Source organism: Zingiber officinale, chromosome 6A, assembly GCF_018446385.1.
Source record: "Zingiber officinale cultivar Zhangliang chromosome 6A, Zo_v1.1, whole genome shotgun sequence".
Taxonomy (NCBI): domain Eukaryota; kingdom Viridiplantae; phylum Streptophyta; class Magnoliopsida; order Zingiberales; family Zingiberaceae; genus Zingiber; species Zingiber officinale.
In genome coordinates this window covers 113,932,822-113,955,715 of record NC_055997.1, presented here as the reverse complement: position 1 = coordinate 113,955,715, position 22,894 = coordinate 113,932,822, and the positions used below count along the sequence as shown (strand labels likewise).

The following is a 22,894-nucleotide window of genomic DNA, read 5'->3' as shown; positions in this document are numbered from 1 at the left end:
CTAAACAAGTTTTCGTTGTTATTTTACGATGCTTTTGATCGTATTAATTGAGCACCGAATCCAAGGGCGTGTCCTCGGTATGCTCAAACCCAATCATCCAACGCAACTACTAGAGATCCTGACGTTCCAACAACACCGTCGTCGCCCCTCAATATCGACAGTTCGGCTGGACTCAGCAAGTGCATCACGCTGTTAATTAAATGCTTCTTTGGCGTCTTCTTTCTGATTCATTAGCTTCAGAAATTTGCATCGCACGTGCGTCTCACGTGCCTGAGAAGCTTCGGAGCGTCGCTGGGTCGTTTTTATCTTATTCCCAGCTTCACTACTGTTGATTTCTCTTACTGTACAAGCTTCTCCGGCGGTCGGTGAGTGATGGGGACGAGTCGCGGTGCAGGCTGTGTGATTAAGAATCTGTGGCTTCTGGTCGCAGCCAGGTGCGCTTTGGCGCAGGCGCCGCCTCCCTCGACGCCGTCGGATAAGTATAACCCCTACTTCGGCTCGCCGACCTTCAACCCCACCATGGCCATCGTCATCGTGTTCCTCGTCACGGCCTTCTTCTTCGTCATCCTCCTCTCTATCTACATCCGCCGCTGCGCCGGCGGCAGCTTCGACGACCCTGGCGGCCCCGGCCGGCCGCGGCGGCTGCTGTCGCGGCTGCAGCAGAACAGGGGGCTGAGCGCTGACGTCATCGAGACGTTTCCGACGCTGCTTTACGCCGATGTGAAGGGGCTCAAGCTGGGCAAGGGCGCGCTGGAGTGCGCGGTGTGCCTCTGCGAGTTCGACGACGACGACGCGCTCCGCCTCCTGCCGCCCTGTAGCCACGCCTTCCACCCCGAGTGTATCGACGCCTGGCTGGCCTCCCATGTCACCTGTCCCGTCTGCCGCTCCAACCTGGCCGAAGAATCCGGCGGTGCCACCATCTACCTTTTGGATTCGCCCCCTTCCATCGACCCCCCTGCGTCCCTCGAACCCCCTGTTTCTCCGCTGCCGCCGGATCAAGTGGCCGTCGTCGTCGATCCGAAGACGGGTTCAGAGCCGATGGCCTCGCTGACGGAGAGACAGAGGAGGGATGTAGGTTCGCGGTCGTGGAGACTGCGGCCGCCGAAGCTACTACGCTCATACTCCACCGGGCACTCCGTGACACTTCCCGGGGAGAACGTCGACCGCTACACCCTCCGGCTTCCGGATCATATTCGAAGGGAGATCTTTGCCACCCCCAACAACCTCCATTTTCCGACGAACCGCCTCGAGCTCACGGACGAAGGCACCTCCCACCGCGTCGCCGGCGGATCAACAATAGACGACGCGAGAAACCGCACCGGGAGGGGCGTACGTTTCGGAAGGTCAGACCGTTGGCCTTCGTTCTTCATCCGCACGTTGTCGGCGAAGTTTCCGGCGCGGGCCACGCCCAGGAGAGCGGACGGCGGCGAGGCGCCGACGAGAAAGTGGGAGGCAGAGGGGACATCAAGAGGCAAATTCGAGGGACCCACGAAGGCTCCATTCAACTGCCCCAGCCCTCCAGGCAACGATGCAAAGCCGGCGGACGACCAGGACTAGACTAGCCGCCGGCAGCCGGAGGACGAGTCAAAACAGAACCAAGCTGATCCCCTTTTTCTTGCAAATCTACAGGTATAATGTGGCTCCTACAAAATATAGATAATATGAAAAATCAAAAAGCAATCACAAGTCGGCAAACTTGAGATTGAAGGGAGTGGTTCCACTGACTTGTCAATGCCAAGACTCGATGCGTTTCGATTAATCTAAACTAAACAATCTTCATCTGACCACTTGTTGAGCCAAGACAAGGTTGGAAGCTTCTCAAGATGTAACTCTTGTGGGTGAAGTGAAGACAGCCAGCCCACCCTCCCCCACTCAACTGCAATGAGAAGATATATATAAATATATACACAGACACGTCATATCTGAACCTGTCAGTTTTCTCGCTAAGAATTATTTCATTGACTTGTATGAGAACATATATGTCAATCGCTTGTGGTTTTGAGAAGCACTAGAGAGATATCATCGAGCTGTAGTGTGAAAATTAAGGAGCGAGCTACTAGGACACGCCGCATTGTCCATTTGTCCTGCATGAAACAAGTAGCTTGCTTTGAAAAAACAAACAAGAAAGTGGAGGCTTTGCTTTCACGAAGGGAACACATTCTCCTACCTTTTTTTCGGTCGATCGCGATCAAAGATTTCAACAGTTGATCATAGCCAAAGTAAATGACCCTCGCCGAGATTCGGAGAAGAAGAGAGAGAATTCTTTAGATATTTGCAACTGGGGCCACAAACTCTATTCATTTGGATTGCCGGAAGCTGCTGATAAAGAATTGCACAAAATTTCAGAATTTGATATCTACTTGAGAAACAAATGATCAAGTCTCAACTTATTCTTTTCCTGAAAATCAACACAAGCCACACTAGAAGGAAAAACTATGATGAAACTATTTTAAACGACATTATAATCGAAAAATCTACAACAGAATAGCACTGTAGTTATCATATAACTTCACGTGAAGATGCCAGTCCTTGGAACTTATTCAAAGGAAGAAACGAGATTTTGGATTATCTTCTTTAATGCTGGAGCACTAACAGTGCATTTCTGATCAGTAAAACAGGAACGCCCTTCCTCTGCCGCCCTGCAAAGCTGAGGATCCATCGGCACCTTTCCCAGAAATGGAACTCCCATTTCCATGCACATCTTTGCAGCCCCACCACCTGTGGCATCGAACACCTCACTGCATGAAATCACAGAAAGAAGCTCTGGTGCATTCGATCTGATGTAGCTTAATGCCCATTCAGTCACATCATCCTCATCTCCCGTCTCATTCGACTTTAGGAACCTCATGTCTGAGATTGGCTGTCTCAAGCCACTCATGTTCTCGACCACCCCAAGAACCCGGATGCCTACCTTCTTGCAAAAGCTAATTTCCTTGCGCACGTCGATCAAGGACACCTGCTGTGGGGTGGTCACGATGATGGCACCGTCTATGCCTGTGGCTTGCAAAAACTGTACGATAGAGATGTGCTCATCAGATGTTCCAGGAGGAGCATCCACAACGAGATAGTCCAGCTCCCCCCAATTCACATCCTTCACAAACTGTTTGATGAGTCCATTTTTTCTAGGGCCCCTCCATATAACAGCTTCATCGGGGTGTGGGAGCATGAATCCAATGGACATGATACCAAGATTCGACTCAACGTAGACAGGGGACCAGCCAAGGTTGCTCTGATGGATGTCATGCCCTTCAAGACCCATCATCTTTGGGATGCTGGGTCCGCATATATCTATGTCAAGAAGGCCAACCTGGTTCTCCAGCTCAGCCAAGGCAAACGAGAGTTGCGCTGAGAATGTACTCTTTCCAACACCACCCTTTCCAGACAGGATGAGTATCTTGTGCTTAATTGTTGCCATTCTTTCTGCTATAGTCACCAAGTCTGTCAAAAACATTACTTATCTCTCAGTAATTTGAGTTATTTGACTATATTAATGTATCTCAAGGTTTAGATGATGTCATTAAGGATTTACACAAACATAGTTCCTGGATGATTAACATGCAAAATAGGCATCAAGTATAACAAGTCAAACAAATTCTCAACTGTACACAGGTGCTACTAAATTCTGAATATAACAATGAAATCGGTCTTTTTTTTAAAGAAAATTAGCAGTTCTTGAAGTTGCTCAAAAGGGGGAAAACAGTATTTAAACTGATATGCTTATAGGTACTTTTTCACTAGCACTTCTAAGTTCTAAATGGTAAATAGGAAATCTACAAAATGATGAAAGCGAAAATCCATGAAACTAGGAACTATTGAAAAGTCTAAGTACGTGGAATCCAACAGAACTCTTCCTTAGCAAATGCCTGATAGAAGTCCCAAATTGTAGATAACTGAGACATTGATTTGCCTCAAAACAAGAAGAATCTGATGTGGATTGGAAAAAAAAATCAATTATCTTTATGATGATGCTGCAGAAACTTTGCCTAGTTGGTGAATTCTATTAATAAATATGATTTTGAAAATAGTACATAATATTCTTGATTTCTTGAAAATTTTGACAACGGCATTATAAATGATGGACGAAAATCACAAAAATGGGCATTCTTCAGATTATGTACCAAATTAAGTTCAGTTTAATGAATTATTTATAAGTTTACTACATGAACATCTATGTAAATAGAATATTTTAATTAAAGATTGATGGAATCAATTTTGGTTCAGTTAATACCAAAGTTCTCAAATTTGCTAGGCGTTAGTCGGGTGCCAGACCAACGTCTAGCGCTTAGGCCGCCTAAGCGGGGACAACTATAATAAATCACATTCTATAACTAACACAATAACATCAAATTTAAAATGAGTTCAAAATTACACAACTAATAAAATATCACAAATTTATTCTACTTCTCTATAATTTTCAACAACTTATTCTTTATTAACACAAGTTCAATATCATCATTGTGATCCTCCTCTTCTTTTTCGGATGCAAAATCGCCTTCGTGAAGTTCTCTCACTCTAGTTCTCTCACTCATGACTCATGAGTTTGATGCTAGCCACTAAGGCAAGGCAACAAATCGATTTTCTTGTTGGACAAAAATTTAGAGCTTATAAAACTTGAGCCCAACACAAAAAAAGATTACATTTCAATTTTTTTTTATTGAGCTTTAAATTTAAAAGCCCAAACTAAAAAAAAATCATTAAACTCTGCACTATTTCCGTGGCGCTTAGACAATTCGATCAATTAGTCGGCGCCTATGGCTGCCTAATCCCGCCTAGGAGCCAAGACCACCTAGGCTGACCGACTAGCATGTTTTCAGTGTGGCTGGTTGGCGCCTAGCGCCTAGGCAGCTGCCTAGACTGATTTTTAGAACTCTGGTTAATACAGACAGAACATACAAGGGCCATCCAATTAATTGTATTAACTGCAAACAAATGACTCTGGCTGTAGATTGACTCATCACACTGAATTTCATCTTTGTTACGTAAAACAAATGTTACAAATTTGATCATGACTTCAAAGAGGAAGAGACCTAGAGATCCTACCGAATGAACTCATTTTTCCTCAAGGGGTTAGCAGCCAATTTAGTGAACGATAACTCTTTTTTTTAATTAACTTGATTCCATGCCTTGTGTGCTCCCTAATGGATCACCCCAAACATGGACTGCTTTATTGGCTTCCTTTTAAGAAGGGTCGCCCTCTAACAGTTTCTGTCTGATGGTGGGTTTTCCCATCTTTTTGGTTGGGGATTTATGCGATCAATCAGTCCTTGTCTAGCAACCACACCAATGTAGAAAGGAAAAAGGTTCAATTAAAATAAACCTTGACTCATTGACAAAGTTAATACATGAAAACCACTGCACCAAAAACTTATTTTGTGTTTCACGATCACAAAAACTCTCTTTATATGAGGGAAAACAAAAACAACAAAATCCTTATTATTTGAAAAGGGCCTAGCATAATAAAAAATTAAGATCTTTATTTGATTTGTTTAACTCTAGTTAGAATGAGACACATTTTGATTTTGTTGATTTCTAAATATGCTAGCTGCTTAGACTGCTACCCCACTTACTAAAGGCAACATATAGGGACCAGTTATGCTATATGTAACGCAATTGTCTTCAACATACATACACATAGGAGATGATATATGCATTTGCCACTTTGCTATACTAATATTGGACATGTTCCTGGCATTCTAGTTGTAAAAATCTCATAGTTATTTCATTCTTTCATGGCCTTTTCTTGACAATTGTCTTTCCACTTCATTATCTGACTAGCTCTTATGTTTTTATTAATTTATTGTTTACTCAATCACTAGATGGATTGTCTTGAAACAACATTTTCCAATACTCAAAATGGCTTACAAACATAAAGAAAAAATTTAACACGTTAAATAGTCTGAAAGAGTTTGTTGATATTTTTTAAGCTAGTTCCACAATTAATCAAAGAAGACAAATACAAGGAAGATACACGGTTATATTCGGAAATAATAATTCATCTCAAGTTGCATGAGTTCATCCAGCAAGCACATAGCAAGTAAGAATTTGGAATCACATAAAAGCAACAACTTGGAATCAATTTGAAAAACTTCAAAAATAAATAATATTCTACTGTTAAACCCCATCATGTATTGCATAATCTACGATAAACATTTCTTATTTCAGAAAGAAAACAATGGTTTCGATGTAACTAGGAAAATTAAGAGGAAAATACCAGGATCGGGGCCTTTGGGGGCAGTGGCACAAATTTGTTGATTAGGGCATCCAGCACAGGAATCAGCCTTCCCTGCCTCCTCGGATTGCGGGCCAGGACAATCTGAACACACCCAAACCAAAAGGATTCATAGAAAAACAAGAAGATAGCATCAGAATATTAGCATGAATTATTATAATCAGCCAAGGATTAAAAAGGAATTTCTCCCCAAGTTTTCGAGATGAAAGCTCACGCTCGTTTGCATTCTCAGGAATGTCGTAGTTTCTGTTCTCCATATCGTCGACCCACCGCCTCTCTTCGACGAAAAAAAGGGGAGAATCGAAAAGATATCTGTAGAGCGTGAGCACGCAGGTTGAAAAAAAAAGCCTCGCCGCGGAAGGATGCTCTCGTCCTTCGATGAGGCTGCTGGAGAAGGAGCGTAGCAAGACTCGCAGGTTCTAGGCAGCCGGAGCTGGGCTCGCGTCGGGGAAATAGAAGGGAAAACGTGCGGAGGAAGGCGTTTACTTTTAAACCCTAACTTGCTATTTTAAGAATATAGCAAATCCATTTTGGACTCTATCTGGCCTAACCATTATCTAAGTCCTAAGCTAAGCTGGGCTGGTAAATGTTCCACTCGAGCTATATATATATATATATATATATATATATATATATATATATATATATATATAACAACATATGTGGGTTGGTGATGCGAAGTGAATTTATTTTTTTTATATATATAATTTTTTGTTATACAAGATTATTTTTTCCTCTTTCTCTTTTTCTTTCTCTTTCTCTTTCTTCGCATCCTTCTCTTCCCTTCAACAAAAGTGTTAAACCCTCTTCATCACCTATCTATTCTTTTCTTCTTCTCTTTTCTAAAATGAAAACCCTAAATCCTCTTCACCGTTCATTTGCTCCTCTCTTCTTCCGCTTCCAACCCTAGATATAGGTTATCTTGTTCAACTTTCAACTCACGTTAAGTTAGGGGTTTTGTTCACACCTATACTAGTCATTTCCCTCTCCTTTTTCTACTCATGTTTCAGAATGACGTAAAAAAGTATTGTGAAGGTATGCTGAGTGTTTATCCTTTATCCATTGTATTTTCTAAGAACCAGTTGTTTAAAACTCATTGCGCGAACATTTCGGTGCTTGATTTCGAAGACATTGTGCTGGTTTCAAAAATTGCAACATTAGTGTTGATCTTCAAAAATCATCACTAATGTTGGTACTGATTTTTAAAAATCCATTAACTACATGTTGGTACTAGTTTTTGAAAACCAGCACCAACATTAGTGCTAGTTTTCAAAAACCAGCACTAATGTTAGTTCTGGTTTTAAAAAATCCATTGACTACATGTTTATGTTGATTTTTGTAAACTAGCACAAACATTAGTGCTAGTTTTGAAAGACCAACCCCAATGATTTGCAAAGACTAGCACCAACTTTGGTATTGATATTGTAACATCATTTTTATTATTTATATTCTTCAACGTGTTTTCAAGTGCATTAACTGCTGTAAGAGGATTCTCCACCGGAAGGAGATTTGATAGTGCATTTTAAAGTCTTGGATTAGCAAACCTCTGATTGCAAACCAAGTAAAACTATTTACCTCTTCTTTCTTTAATTAATTAGTTTCTTTTATGCAAGTGTTTATATTAATTAAGTTGTAAAGTTCAAGAAAGATATACATTTTTTATTTTAGGTTATTCACCTCCCTCTAGCCGGCTATAAGGGACCAACAATTTTACAACTCCTGGAAAAACCTATCCGTTGCTTAAGTCGCCTCCAAGGTGCCTCCAACAAGATAAGCTTTATCCACTGAAGATAAAGTTTTATTTTCAACTAATAGCTATTGAAGGCGCCCTCAAGTGGCTGTAAGGCGCCTTCGCATTATTCATGTGAGGCGCCTTCCAAGCCATTAGAGGTGCCTTCTATGAAGTAGATCAACTTGTAAATATCCCGTGGTGGTTTTGATGTGATCAACTAAATCAAGTTAGGCCTTGTTGGTATTTAACCCCTGTGTCTAAGTGTGCAGGAACTTAGGAGCACATAAAGTTGAGTGAAAGATGCAGCTAGCGAGAAGGACGGCATGGGAGAGAGCCGACGGGCTCGGTGCATCCAAGGGATAAGGTGTTGCGGAAGGTATGTAGGCGGACGAGAAGGAGGCGCGCAACGTTTCCGAGGGATGAGAAGTCAGAGCGGAAGACTACTCGAAGGCTGGAAGTTGGGTTTGGATGAGCCTTATTCCGAATGACCGAGATCACCTAAGCGAGCGGAGCCGGAGCAAAAGACTCAGACCAATGTGAGCGGAACCGAAACAGAAGATCGAGATCGAAAGTCAACAAAATGCTGACTTTTCAGTTCGGGCGCCCGGACTTGGTTTGGGCGCCCACAACTGAATTTTATCCGAAACGTGACGTGGCACATTCCGTTGCGATTGGGATAAAAGTTTATCCCCCCAGGTGTTTGGAACTCTTTCAAGCACCACGACCAGGGCTATAAATACAACTCTGGTCCCAGAAGCTAAAAGAGAACACTTGTAATCAATTCCTTCCTTATGTGCTTCAACGTTGTAAGAGGCTACTCCGCCCAGAGGAGAATCTTAGTACGCTTTTCAAGGTCTTGGATTAACAATCGCCTGATTGTAAACCAAGTAAATTTGGTGCCTCTTTTTCTTAATTAGCTTAATTCCTTTTGATCCGGTGATAAGGAGGGGCCCCGATCAGCAGGGTGGTGAACAACATGGTGAAAGTCAAAGTCAAGCTGGTCAACTCCCTGATATCATCATCCGATCGGGCAACCCCCTCTCCCGCTTTAGAGGAAGAGGGTTCGGGCAGATACCAGTACAGCTTGGCTCCATACCGAACTTTCGACCCTCAGAACAGACGAAATAGGCGCTGAGCAGCCAACCCGCTTGGACGCACATCAGCGAAACATTGACGATCGAGCAGGATACATTTAGGCACAACTCCGACCTACATAACATGGAGCCAGGACAGTGGGATGTTGGTCGAGCGGGCATTCCATTCTGCCCGAGGACAAGGCCAGCCAAATGGCCAAGGGCTGGTCGAGCGTCAATCCCGCTTGACCCACTAACAGACAAAAGGAGGATCAGCCGATATCCTCATAGGGACTCATGCCACCGACAGATGGCATGGTTGGCGGCATGGACAGGCAGAGGATCGTACGGCGGAAGCTTCCACTGTCTTGTCAGAGATATGCTCGGGTCATTAAGGTATGGTGTCAGAGACACTTTTCTGACATGTCTTTTCAAGGTATGCTTTGAGGAGCGTGCATGCCTCGGGGAGCATGCACGCGCTTCCCTATAGTCCTATATAAAGGGTTCCAAGCTTCGACGGAGGCATGCATAATCTCTACTGTAGCCACAATTACTCTGCCATTTTGCTTCCTCGTTTCTTCTACATCGCGGGTGTTTGACTTGAGCATCGGAGGGTCATCGTCGGGGAACCCCTCCCTGGCTCGGCACTGACGTTGCTGTGGTTGTAGGCTTCATTGACAAGAAGTCCACCACGAGTCATTAGGAGCGCTACGTCCCCAGCATCCATTGCCTCGACTCTCGGACAGGATCAAATTTGGCGCTGTCTGTGGGAATGTATCTGCATCCGAGCCGGGAAAATGGAAGAAGCTGGACGACTTCACACCGTGACACTCACTCAAGAAGAGCTCGACGCACTAATACAAGTGCGAGCAACAAAGATTGTTGAGCAACAGCAGCAAAAGCGACTTGTCGACCGACTAGCGGAACAAGTAACGTCGACCTCTGAAGGCCGAGCGACCGTTCTGGAGGCTGCCGGACGGATCAATACAAAGGTTCAAGGATTTTTGAACGGTCTTCCTCCACCATTTTACAAGCAGCAGACGCTATCAAAAGACAAGCGTCAGTCTGTTTTTGAAGCAAGGGCCTAGAGAAACCCTTTGAGCATACATCCAGCGCTTCAACCAGGTAGCTATGGATATCCCCTCGGACTCATCTGAGACCGTGATGAATGCCTTCACCCAGGGACTCATGGAGGGACACTTCTTCCGATCACTCATCAGGAAGCCGCCTCGTGACTACGACCATATGCTCAAGAAAGCTAATGAATACATAAACATGGAGGAGGCCTAGGCAGTCAGAAGGAAAGAGGCGTCATCCGAGCCCGCGGTGTCAACCGAACGACGACCGCCTAGCAGCCACCAACCACCAACCACCAAGGGGGTCGAGAGCTGAAGCTCGACCACACCAAGAAGTAAGGGCCTAGGCCGTGCAGCATGTGGCTTCCGATCGGCCAAAAACAGCGAAGGGCAAGGTATGGATGCTAATGTTTTATTCTTTCCACCAGTCAGTGCCACACAACACCCGGGACTGTTGCAGGTTTACACCGATCGCCCGATCAGCGCCAAGGGGCTATCGTCGTCAATCGCCTTCACCCGACCGGCGACACGGGCATCAAACTGCCGGGCGACAAGAAGATGTCAGGCGGTCACCCGAACGACCGCACCACCATCAAGAGAGGAGCAATGACCATCCTCGAGCCTCACACGAGCGACACAGGCCTAGTGCTCGGGAGGAGGAAAACAGAAGCAATACCGCTCGAGGAGAGATAAACATCATTGCCGGTGGACCGACCAGCGGAGACTCCAATCGAGCTAGAAAATAATATACTCGGCACTTGGAAATTCACGCCTTGGGTTGTAGTAGGAGAGGGCGAGCGAGCCCCAAATCAACATCAGACACCGGGACCTCGAAGGAGTGGAAGTCCCTCACGACGACACCCTCATCATCCGAGCGGTAATTGCCAATTATACAATTCACCGAATTTTTGTTGACACAGGGAGCTTGGTGAATATAATTTTCAAGAAGGCTTTCGATCAGCTCCAGATCGACCGAGGTGAGCTACTGCCGATGACGACCCCACTATATAGGTTCACCGACAACGAGATTCTGCCGATCGACCAAGCCAAGTTGGCTATATCACTCGGAGAGGAGCCGCTCAGAAGGACCAGGACCACGAACTTCATTGTGGTGGATGCCCCCTCAGCCTACAATGTCATTCTGGGCCGGCCGGCTCTCAACGAATTCTGAGCGGTAGTCTCAACATACTGCCAAAAGATCAAGTTCCCGGTAGAAGATCGGGTAGGAGAGGTTAAAGGCGATCAATTGGCCGCTCGGCACTGTTATGTCGAGATGATCAAAACCGAAGCCAGAACCGCTCGGAAGACACCTCGACTAGAGATAAACGCCATCACTAAAAAGCCCCCTACTCTAGTCTATGAAGAAAAGGAAAAAGTACAGATCCACCCCTGCCGAGTGGAGGCAACGACTTTCATCGCATCCGATCTGGGAGCTAAGCAGAAGGTGGAGCTGGTCACATGCCTTCCCCCCTCATCTTCACCGAATCGTCGAGTGGTGACGTTAAACCCCTGTGAGAACCGTCAAGCGGTAACGTTAAACCCCTGTCTTCATCGAACTGTTGAGCGGCGACGTTAAACCATTGTCTTCACCGAACCATCGAGCGACGACGTTAAACCCCTGTCTTCACTGAACCGTCGAACGGTGACGTTAAATCCCTGTCTTCACTTAATCGTCGAGCGACGACATTAAACCCCTGTCTTCATTGACGGTCGAGCGGCTACCATAAACCCCGGTCTTCACCGAACCGTCGAGCGGCCATGTTAAACCCCTGTGAAGACCGTCGAGCGATGACGTTAAACCCCTGTGTAGACCGCCGAGCAGTGACGTTAAACCCCTGTCTTCACCGAACTGTCGAGCGACGACGTTAAACCCCTGTCTTCACTGAATCGTCGAGCGACGACGTTAAACCCCTGTCTTCATCGACGGTCGAGCAGCGACCTTAAACTCCGGTGTTCACCAAACCATCGAGCGGCAACGTTAAACCCCTATGAAGATCGTCGAGCGGCGACGTTAAACCCCTGTGTTCACCAAACCGTCAAGTGGCGACGTTAAATCCATGTCTTCACCGAATCGTCGAGCGCCCATGTTAAACCCCTGTCTTCACCGAATCGTCGAGCGGCGACGTTAAACCCCGGTCTTCATCGATGGTTGAGCGACGACCTTAAACCCCAGTCTCCAACAACGGTCAAGCGACGACCTTAAACCCAGGAGAAGGTGTGAACCTTGTTTGAATTCGTCAAATGGTCGATCAATGACCCGCAAGTCGCCGGGATGGCCATGATTATAGCCGAGCAAAAACACTTGGTACCAAGCATGGAAATAAATAAATCGTGAAGAAAAGCCCCGCAGAGCAGACAAACGTTCATTTCACAAAAAGATACTGCTGAGCGACAGGATTACATTTAAGACTCAAAACTTTTACAGGACTCCAGCTCACTCTATATAGTCAAATACATCATCAGGCATGGAGTCGTTGGGCTGACTGCAGCTGATAATGCTGTCTGTTAGGGCTTCAGGGAGGTGACTGCCCGCCTTGAGCTATTAGAGGGTCCTATCAACGGCTAACTCGAACGCTTGGATGATTGCTGGACAACTTTTTCAGTAAACTGGTCTGAGTGGAGATACTCCTGTTTCATCACTGTAAAGCGGCTCGACTCTTCCTGTTGGTAGACTATCAGGGTAGAACGAGAGGCCTCCACGGCATCTTCGGCCTCCTTGAGCTTTTTATTCAGAGACTCCTCTCCAGCCGCTCGGCAGGCCCGCTCGACAATCAGATAGTCCTCGGCGTCTTTGAGCTTTTGGGTGAGCCATCGAGCCTCCTGGTTCTTCAGTTCCAGGTTGGTGTTGGCTCACTGCTTCCTTGTGGAGGCCAACTCAAGCTTTCTGTCGTAGGTCTTCAACTGGGTCTCGATCTGGTCCAGCCTACTAGCCTGATCGGCAGACTTCTGCTGCTCTGCCGCGAGGAGTTGTTGGGCCTTTTCCAGGTCAACCTGCAGTTGGGTGACTGATGGTCCCTGGGAGGAAGAAGCCTCTCCCGAAAGCTTGAGCTTCTTCAGCTCTTCCTCCACGAAGGCGAGTCATTGACACATGACCACGCTCTCCACCCAGTACTGCAGATAAAAAGATAAAGGTCAAGCACCGATCGGAGGTAAGGCGTGAACTGAAATTGAAAAACGTACCCTCGTAGACATTCGCACATGGCTGTTGCCGAGCTACCCGGGGAGACATCGTGGCCGCTCGGGCCCTCGTCTCCTCCTAAACACCGGCAAGCGGCCCGTGGTTTAGGATCTTGTGTTCGGGGATGGTCGGACGGGCGCATTGCTCAAGATAGTGTTGGTGCGGAAAACATCCAACGATTAAACCTATGTTTTGATTATGTCAAAGGGTTCAAAGTTAAGGTGTTTTGTTTACTAATATGTTGAATGAGCGTTGCACGAAAAATCCTAAGAGCACTTAGGTAAAATTCCTAGCTGCGGTTAGGCAAGTGGAAAACTCTAGGGAGCGGTAACCCTAGGTCATAAGGGGTGGTTGTTGGTTGCTACTCGGAAAACCTAATGGTTCCACTGTACAAAAATTTTGTACAAAGGTCTGAACCTTTTCCTAGCTACCATGTGTTCTTTTAAATTAAACTTGGATCACCTGCGGAACTTAACACGTTTGATCCAAAATTTAATCTATTTGTTCTTTTAGGTTTAGACTTGGATCTCCTGCGGAACTTAACACGTTCGATCCAAATCTCCTAGGTTATTAATTCCATTAAATATTAATTTCCAAAATTGGCTTCCAGGACTGCATGGCGAGGCACATGGCCTTCTTGGATATGGAAACAACCACCACCGCCTAGACAAAGCCTTTTAAGGAAAGCTAATATTTAATTTCCTTAAATAACTTTAGGTCAACCGAAAAGAACAATCAAATCACAAGGAAAAGAAAAAATAAAGAACAAAACATCAAAAACAAATTCGAAATACTAGAATCGCATGCCTCTTGTATTTGGTATTTTTACATGAAGATAAAACTAGTATGATGCGAAAAATAAAATACTAGTATACCTTTTCTTTTGCAAGCAAAAACCTCTAGGTCTTCTATCGTATTCCTCTTCTAACCTCGGACGTTGTGTGGGCAACGATCTTCCGAGATGAGAAACCACTAAAGCAGCTTCTTCTCCTCCTTGAAAGGTTCTGCCACAAACAAGAGCTCCTCCAAGGATGAAGAGAAAACACCACCAATGCTCCAAGGGATGCAAGCTTTCTCTCCTTCTTCTCCAAGCTAGAATCTGGCCACCACTTGATCTCCAAGAAGATGATAGGTTCAGCCACAAGGATGGAGAGAAGAGAAAAGAGAAGGGCCGGCCACACCAAGGAAGAAAAGAGGGAGAAAACAATAGAGGTTGTTCACCTTGAAGGCTACTAAAACCCCCTCTTTTATAATCCTTAGCTTTGGCAAATAAGAAAATTTAATTACAATAAAATTTCCTTAACTTTCCTTGACATGAATTAATTAAGAAAAATAAAATAAAATTCCCAATTAGACATGTCATGGTCGGCCACCTCATGGAGAGCAAACAAGACAATTTTCAATCAACAATTAAAAATTCCTTATTTGTCTTCGGAAATTTTAAAAAATAAAATTTCCCTTTAAAATCCCTTCATGGTAGATAAAAAGAAATTTCTATAATTTTAATTTTTCAAGATGTGAATAATTTACAAAGAAGAAAAATAAAATATCTTTCCAATCTACAAATAAGGAAAGAGATCTAATCTCTTTTTTTAATCTTTTGTAGATCCTTTTAAAAGAGATATTTTAATTTTTAATCTCTCCAATAAATTATATCTTTCACATAAGAAAATTTTAAAATTAAAATTATTTTTAATTTAATGGGGGTCGGCCACCTAAGCTTGGGTTCAAGCTAGGGTCGGCCACCCATGAACCAAGGCTTGGCCGACCCTAGCTTGATCCACAAGCTAGCTTGGCCGACCCCTACATCATGGGTATGAAGGTGGGTATAGGTGGGTATAGTACTCTATAAATAAGAGGCTACGATAGGGACAGAGAGGAGGAATTGATTTTGGTCTCCCGATAAAATTAAGCATCTCGTGTTCGCCCCGAACACACAACTTAATTTTATCAATAATAATTCATTCCACTAGAGAACTATTATTGAACTACCGCACCAATCCCAAATTACATTTTGGGCTCCTTCTTATTATGAGTGTGTTAGTCTCCCTGTGTTTAAGATGTCGAATGTCCACTAATTAAGTGAGTTACTGACAACTCATTTAATTAATATCTTAATCCAAGAATAGTACCACTCAACCTTATCGTCATGTTGGACTAAGTCCACCTACAGGGTTTAACATGACAATCCTTATGAGCTTTTCTTGAGGACATTATCAACCTAGATCTCTAGGACACAGTTTCCTTCTATAATCAACAACACACACTATAAGTGATATCATTTCCCAACTTATCGGGCTTATTGATTTATCGAACTAAATCTCACCCATTGATAAATTAAAGAAATAAATATCAAATATATGTGCTTGTTATTATATTAGGATTAAGAGCACACACTTCCATAATAACTGAGGTCTTTGTTCCTTTATAAAGTCAGTATTAAAGAAACGACCTTTAATGGTCCTACTCAATACACTCTAAGTGTACTAGTGTAATTATATAGTTAAGATAAACTAACTCCTAATTACACTACGACCTTCCAATAGTTTGTTCCTTTCCATTTTGGTCGTGAGCTACTGTTTATAATTTATAAAGTACTGATAACATCATCTTCTGTATGTGGCTCCACATACTATGTTATCTACAATATAAATTAATTAAACAACTACAACTAAATGTAGACAATTTGACCAAATGTGATTCTTTATTCAAAATAAATGTTTACAAAAGCTTAGGCTTTCAGTATACACTCTAACAGTGGTAACCCTATGCGGAAAGCCTTGGAAGGTCGAGGTCTTCGGGCAAAAATCCTAGGGGCGGTAACCCTAGGTTGAAATCTTGGTGTTGTAGACTGGACGGGTTGTAGACCGGACGTCCAGCATGAAGACCGGAAGACTCGAGTGCCGAGCAAAAGTTTAGTCGGTCTAGAAGACCGAACTAGCAAAAGGTAAACTTTCCTGAGTATAGTAGGTAAGGGCGCGCTCCCCGGAAGAGGAAACAGTAGGCGTCAGTTCGACCTAGAATTTTCGGTAGGAAATCCAAAGTCAGAATCGGACAACCCGAAGGTTGTCAAACATTTTATTTATTATATTTATTATGTGCTAACTTTGTCTTGTAGGGTATATGTGCTAACACATCTTGCAGGGATGAAGAAAACACTTTTGCCTTGGATGAACAGTACCCAAGGTGCCCTCCATGGAGCTTGGAGACGCCTCGAGTGCAAGGCAGAAGCTGGCTGCACAGTGGGCTCGGAGGCGCCCTCAAGGGAACCTGAGGCACCCTGGACGCTGGCTTGAAGGTGCCTCAATGGTTGATGGAGGCGCCTCCAGGCGGATAAGAGGCAGCGACCCGAAGACTTATCACAGCGCAGGAAGCGAGATGAGATTTGAGGTTTGAGGCGCCTCCATGGGGCATTGGAGGCACCCTCAACGTCCAATAAAAGAACATCTCGAGGCAGCAGCAAAGGAATCAATTAACAAGTAATCTTTCCTCGATTAGCTGCTAACGAGACAATCCGTCAAAGCTACAACTCGACACCGATGACCCGGAGCTTTCAAATTTCTATTTTCCACTATCGTTATAATTCTTCTTGTACTTAGCTTGTAACACTTTTACGATATTATAGGTGTTGGTCGCAGTAAACATTCAACGAACGTGGGCCTTGGAGTAGGAGTCGCCACAGGCTCCGAACCAAGTAAATATCTTGGTCTTCTGTGTGTGTTTATTTATTTCTTTCCGTTGTGCATTTACTCGAACATTTTACGAATCCGAAACATGTGAAAACCACGAGCGCTATTCACCCCCTCTAACGCATTCTCGATCCAACAGATAGTCCTCCGTCGGAAGGGTCGCCGTCACTGACCGCCTACCGCTCGGGTCTGACGAGGAGGAAACAACCGGACCCAGAGCGGCGGTTGACGCCGGATCGATCCTAGACACCAGTGGTCGGCGTAGGGTTCGAGGCGGCGGCAAAAATGAGACTGGAGGAGCGGTGATGGCCTCCGACGACGGTCCGACCAGAGAGGGTGTCCGATCGGACGAGGTGGCTTCCGCTGTTGGGATAGCCACGGGAGACGAAGTGCCTCCAGCGGTACCGATGACCGAGGTGGCGGATCGAGAGGTGTTTTTCGTACGACGCCTCTTGTGCCCGATGAGTGGTAACCCCTCATCGGAAGACTCGAAACCCTCGATCTGAGCGGTGGGATGTGCTTCGAGAGTTGGGGCGGCACAACAACTTCTTTGATGCTGGTCGTTTGAATGGTGGTGGGGGTCTCCTTGCTCTCGGCTTACGTGCCTTCATTGGAGCCGACCGGCGCCAGGCCAAGGCTCGCCATTTCCTTGGCAGCAGCCGCTTCGATCTCGGCATCCTTCAGCTTCGTCAGGTCGGCCACGCGTGCTTGCATCATGGTTTTGGCTGCAAGAGAGAAAAAGCAAATCAGTTAGACTCAAAGGAGAAGTGGCAAGAAATTTCATACCTAAGCCGTTCGGGAGCCTCATGCGAATCGGACTCAGCCTGAAGATATACATGATGCCCTCATGCAACAGCTTGTGGATATCGTATTTCTGATTGGCCAGTATGTTCGCGGTGTGAAGGTAATCCGGTCGGCTCTTATACTTCTTCAGGTCAGGCAGAAGTGGTAGTCCGACCTGCCATTGGGTCCGGAAGCTTGACCATTCGGAAAGCCGCATGAAGAAAAAATACTCCTTCCAGTGTTTATTCGAATAGACATCTTATCAAAAAATACTAGACCAATCTAAGACTGAAAGAGATAGGTCCCCAGCTCGGACTGGTTGGGGTAGTAGAAATAATGAAAAACTTGAGGGGTTAAAAGGATGTCGTGCAACCGGAACAGGATGGCAACGCCGCACAGCAGACGAAAGGGATTGGGTACTAGTTGGGGGAGAGGAACATGAAAGTAATTACAAACTTTAAGGATGAAAGGGTGGATCGGGAAGCGAAGACCGGCCACAAACTGGTCTCGGAACAAGCTGATGGTGCCGGTCGGGGGGGAGGGGGGGGGGGTAATGTGGCCGATCGGACGAAGAAGCCAGAATGACCTCATGGTCATAAGGAATTCCGAAGGCGTTTCTAAGGCTTTCAACATCGCCCGCATCGAACCTGGTCTCCATGGTAGAATACCAGAGCCTAGGCGAGGGGTCCGACTGCTATGAAGAACTGGCCATTGCTGGAAAACAAGAAGACAGGTTCGACGTGAAGAAAGGCAAACATAGAACACAGCGAATAACGGAAAACAACTAAGTAATGAAAAAATTGAAGAACAGAAAGGAACAGGAGAGCTTACAAGAGAAGAAAAGGTCACTGGAAACAGGAGCGGAGATCGCCGGAGCACTGGTCACGCAGAGGAACGCCGACAACCTTCACAAAAGCGCAGGAGAAAGACGCCGACATCACGGCTTTATAAAGCTTGAGCTTGGTTGACCAAGGCCGTCCGATCCAAGTCACGGAAGCGGGAAGCCGGAGCGCAGATCCAGTCATTGAATTCAAACCGCTAAACGTCATATCAACGTCTGTGGCTTCGAGTGTGCGATGACGGCGGCAGTGACACATGGCACACGCCTACAGGGCAGCATTTAATGAACACCATTAAGAGGCGTGGGCGTGTGCTCGACTTTAATGGAGATGATTTGCATGAATTCTGAAGGGATTCAGATGATGTCATCGTTGACCACTCTCAGCCAAGGCTATAAATTGCAAACTTCTCCAAGTGCAAGTGGCGAAGTACAGATCGGCCACAAGGAGCAATCGCAGGGACGTCCGACACCCTCGGGCAGACCGATCAGAGTTCCAACCAGTATCACGACATATCTCCAGACTAGCTAGTCGAATCAGTCAGACTTGCATCCTCCTTCGACTAGACTTGAAGGGGAGGCATGTGATCCGGTGATAAGGAGGGGCCCCGGTCAGCAGGGTGGTCAACGACATGGTGAAGGTCAAAGTCAAGCTGGTCAAAGCCCCGGTATCATCGTCCAATCGGGCAACCCCCTCTCCCGCTCGGGAGGAAGAGGGTCCGGGCGGATACTAGTACAACTTGGCTCCATATCGAGTTTCCGACGCTTAGAACATACGAAGTAGGCGCTGAGCGGCCAGCCCGCTCGGACGTATATCGGAGAAACATTGACGACTGAGCAGGCTACATTCAAATACATCTCCGACCTACATAACATGGAGTCATGACAGTGGGATGTTGGCCGAGCGACCATTCCGCTCGGCCCAAGGACAAGGCCCATCGAACGGCCAAGGGCTGGCCGAGCGTCCATCCCGCTCGGCCCACTAACAGACAAAAGGAGGATCAGTCGATATCCTCATAGGGGCTCGCGCCACTGACAAACGGCATGGACAAGCAGAGGATCGTATGACGAAAGCTTCCACTGTCTTGTCAGAGATATGCTCGGGTCGTTAAAGTATGGTGTCAGAAACACTTTTCTAACACGTCTTTTTAAGATATGCTTTGAGGAGCGTGCACGCCTCGGGGAGCATGCACGCGCTTCCCCGGAGCCCTATATAAAGGGCTCCAAGCTTCGACGGAGGTATGCATAATTTCTACTGTAGCCACAGTTACTCTGCCATTTTGCTTCCTCGTTTCTTCTACATCGCCGGTGTTTGGCTTGAGCGTCGGAGGGCCATCGCCGAAGAACCCCTCCCTGGCTCGACACTGACATTACTATGGTTGTAGGCTTCATTGACGAGGAGTCCACCACCGGTCATCAGGAGCGCCACGTCCCCAGCATCCATTGCCTCGACTCTCGGACATGATCACCTTTTATGCAAATGTTAGTTTTAATTACGCTGTAAAGTTCGAGAAAGGTTCTTTGTATTTGCAGAGCAATTCACCTCCCTCTTGTCGGCCATTAAGGGTCCTACACAACCTGCCATAACTAGGTATTGAAGGCGCCTTCCATATTTTTGAAGGCGCCTCTAATAGCTCCTGTCAGACTTTAAAGTCAACTTTAGAGTTGACTTTTCTTTATGCGGGTGATACTCTAGCTGTCCCGAATTGAGCTTACCCGAACCCAATTCTAATCTCCTCGAACTGGCTTCCTCCCGACTTCTCATCCCTCGAACATTGCACACGTCCTTCTCATTCACCGACGTACTCTTCTGCAGCAACTTGTCCCTCGGATACATCGTTGAGTTCATCGACTCGCTCCCTGTGTCATCATTCTCGCTAACTACGTCTTTTGCTTGATTTTTTGTCCTCCTAAGTTCCTGCACACTTAGACACAAGACATCAAATACAAACAAGATATAACTTAACTCGATTGACTACATTAAAATTACCACGGGGTATTTAGAGTTACTTCATCATTATCAATTTATAATTTAGTTAATGAAACCTTTTACTGGTAAGCATGTTGAAGAATACAAATAACAAAAATGATGTTGCAATATTAGCACAAAAGTTGGTGCTGGTCTTTGCAAACCAGCATCAACGTGTAGTCAATGAATTTTTGAAAACTAGAACCAACATGTAGTCAGTGGATTTTTGAAAACCAACACCAACGTTAGTGCTATTTTTTGAAGACCAGCACTAATGTTGTAATTTTTTAAAACCAGCACTATCATGTTCTTTGAAATCAAGCACCAACGTTAGTGCTAGTTTTTGAAGACCAACATTAATGTTGCAATTTTGAAAATCAATACTATTATGTTCTTTGAAATCAAACACCAAAGTGTTCTCACAGTGGATTTTAAATAGTTGGTTCTTAGAAACTACGATGAGTAAAAGATAAACATTCAACATACCTTCACAACACTTTTTTACGTCATTCTGAAAACACAAGTAGAAAAAGGAGAGGGAGATGACCAATATAGGTGTGAATGAAAACCTTGACTCACTTGGTGTGAGCTAAGATTTGAACAAGATGACCTATATCTAGGGTTGGAAGCAGAGGAAGAGAGGAGTGGATGAGCGGTGAAGAGGGTTTAGGGCTTTTTTTTTAGGGAAGAGAGGAGCGAATAAGCGATGAAGAGGATTTAGCGCTCTTGTCCGAGGGAAGAGAGGAAAGAGAAAGAACAAAAATAAGTCTGCGCAAAGGAAGAGAGAGATTAAAAAAAATTCAAGTTTACACCACTTCACTAGCCCACATATGTTGTTACCTACGATCACCCATATAAGAGTGTGTAGGGTATCAAAATTATGTATATATATTTGAAATTATTACCCTGCACAACCAATTTAGGCATCGTTCCTAGGCGACCCTCACAACCAAAACACTCGGGGCTCCCGAACCTAGTTTAGGTTCAGGAGCCTTGAGCTGTGAAGGTCGTCTAGGAACGCCACCCAAATTTATTGTGTGTATATACATAATTTTTTTTTGTCCTGCACATCCACCATGGGTGACTCTTTGGTGTTCGAGTGCCTGGACCACATTAGGGTGTCCTGATGTGGTCTGGGTGCCCAAAGCTATGAATGTTACCCCACCTTGGGTTTTATATATATATAATATATATGAGGAGGAACGATCCGTAACAAATTTTCCGGGATGCCTTGAATTAATCCAGGAACCCACTCTTTTTTTTTTAATTTTTAAAAATCATAAATTTCTTAAAACATCCCAAATATATATATTATTCCCTATGAGTATCTAAAATTGTTTATCTTGAACACTATAACCCAAAAGTGTAACGCCCGAAAATTCTCAAATTATTTTTAGAAATATTCTATGATTTTTCTGGAATTTTTAGATATTTTTCCGGAATTTTTCGAGTAACGGAAGTAGCAAAAATAATTGGAACCGTAAAATAGCTAAGGCGGGAATCGAACCCGAGACCTATGGTTTACGGATAGGTTTAGTAACCGGTGAACCCAGCAGGGCCGTGCTGAAAGGAAAGGGAATCAATTATATTTATAATTGGTTTAGCCGAATTAATTATTTAGTATAAATAGGAAAACATAAGTTGGTTTGGGTTATTTTCTATTTGGTTCGGCAACTTCCTTCTCCTCACCCTAACTCACGCCGATTCCCTCTCCTCCTCCTCCTCTCGGCGCACCAAGCCAAGGCTCAAGGGATCATCTTCCGGCGACGACTCCAACACGAAAAAGATTCTTCTCCGCGAGAGGAACGCGAAGACGTGAGCGGATCGTCGAGAAGATCATCTCCACCGGAATTCTAGCGAATAGAATCGTAAGAAATTACGAATAGGATGTAAGAAACCCCTCACCTGCAGTATAATAGCTCCGTTTGGTTTTCTACGCATTAGTTTTAGCTATAGGCAGGTTTTTCGGCACATAGGGTGTGTTTAAACCCTCCTTGAGGAATTAGGGATCTAGTTGAGCACCTCTAGACGGGCCGGACACGTTGGTCTCCTTTAGTTGGAGATTCTAGACGTTGTCGGGTGCCTAGAGGTGATCTCCCTATTAGAGGAGAGAGTTGGAGCACACCAAGTGTTCGGTAAAATGTTAGTATAGCTAAATACCTCCTCAGTTATGTTTAATAGCTCAGTTAAATGCATTAGGAGCATTTAAAACAGCGCATTAGTTTAGTTCAGTTTATGGGACTACGGTCCAATGGGTGGGCTCCCACAGTCGCCTCTAGGTTCAGATAACTTAGCTCTAGGTTCAGATAACCTAGAAACAGCAAGTT

General features: G+C 45.0%; 3 protein-coding genes across 3 annotated transcripts in view; 1 reads left to right on the top strand and 2 right to left on the bottom strand.

The window, feature by feature from the left end:
* Window positions 1-341: 341 nt before the first annotated feature.
* On the top strand, window positions 342-1,608 carry LOC121997537 (E3 ubiquitin-protein ligase ATL31-like). Its single transcript, XM_042552007.1, has one exon. The coding sequence runs from the start codon at window positions 373-375 to the stop codon at window positions 1,555-1,557; it is 1,185 nt and encodes a 394-aa protein (XP_042407941.1). The 5' UTR covers window positions 342-372; the 3' UTR covers window positions 1,558-1,608.
* A 722-nt stretch (window positions 1,609-2,330) lies between these two features.
* Window positions 2,331-6,723, bottom strand: LOC121997538 (cytosolic Fe-S cluster assembly factor NBP35-like). Its single transcript, XM_042552008.1, has 3 exons — window positions 6,444-6,723; window positions 6,212-6,313; window positions 2,331-3,438 (listed from the first exon to the last, which is right to left on the bottom strand). The coding sequence occupies exons 1-3, from the start codon at window positions 6,484-6,486 to the stop codon at window positions 2,537-2,539; spliced, it is 1,047 nt and encodes a 348-aa protein (XP_042407942.1). The 5' UTR covers window positions 6,487-6,723; the 3' UTR covers window positions 2,331-2,536.
* A 10,851-nt stretch (window positions 6,724-17,574) lies between these two features.
* Window positions 17,575-22,894, bottom strand: part of LOC121995176 (probable protein phosphatase 2C 42) — a 28,328-nt gene continuing 23,008 nt past the window's right edge. Inside the window, exons 4-5 of the mRNA XM_042548986.1 lie at window positions 20,315-20,516; window positions 17,575-17,702 (exon numbers count right to left, since the gene is read on the bottom strand). Of these exons, the coding sequence (XP_042404920.1) occupies window positions 17,575-17,702; window positions 20,315-20,516 (330 nt within the window). The remainder of the gene's footprint in view (window positions 17,703-20,314; window positions 20,517-22,894) is intronic.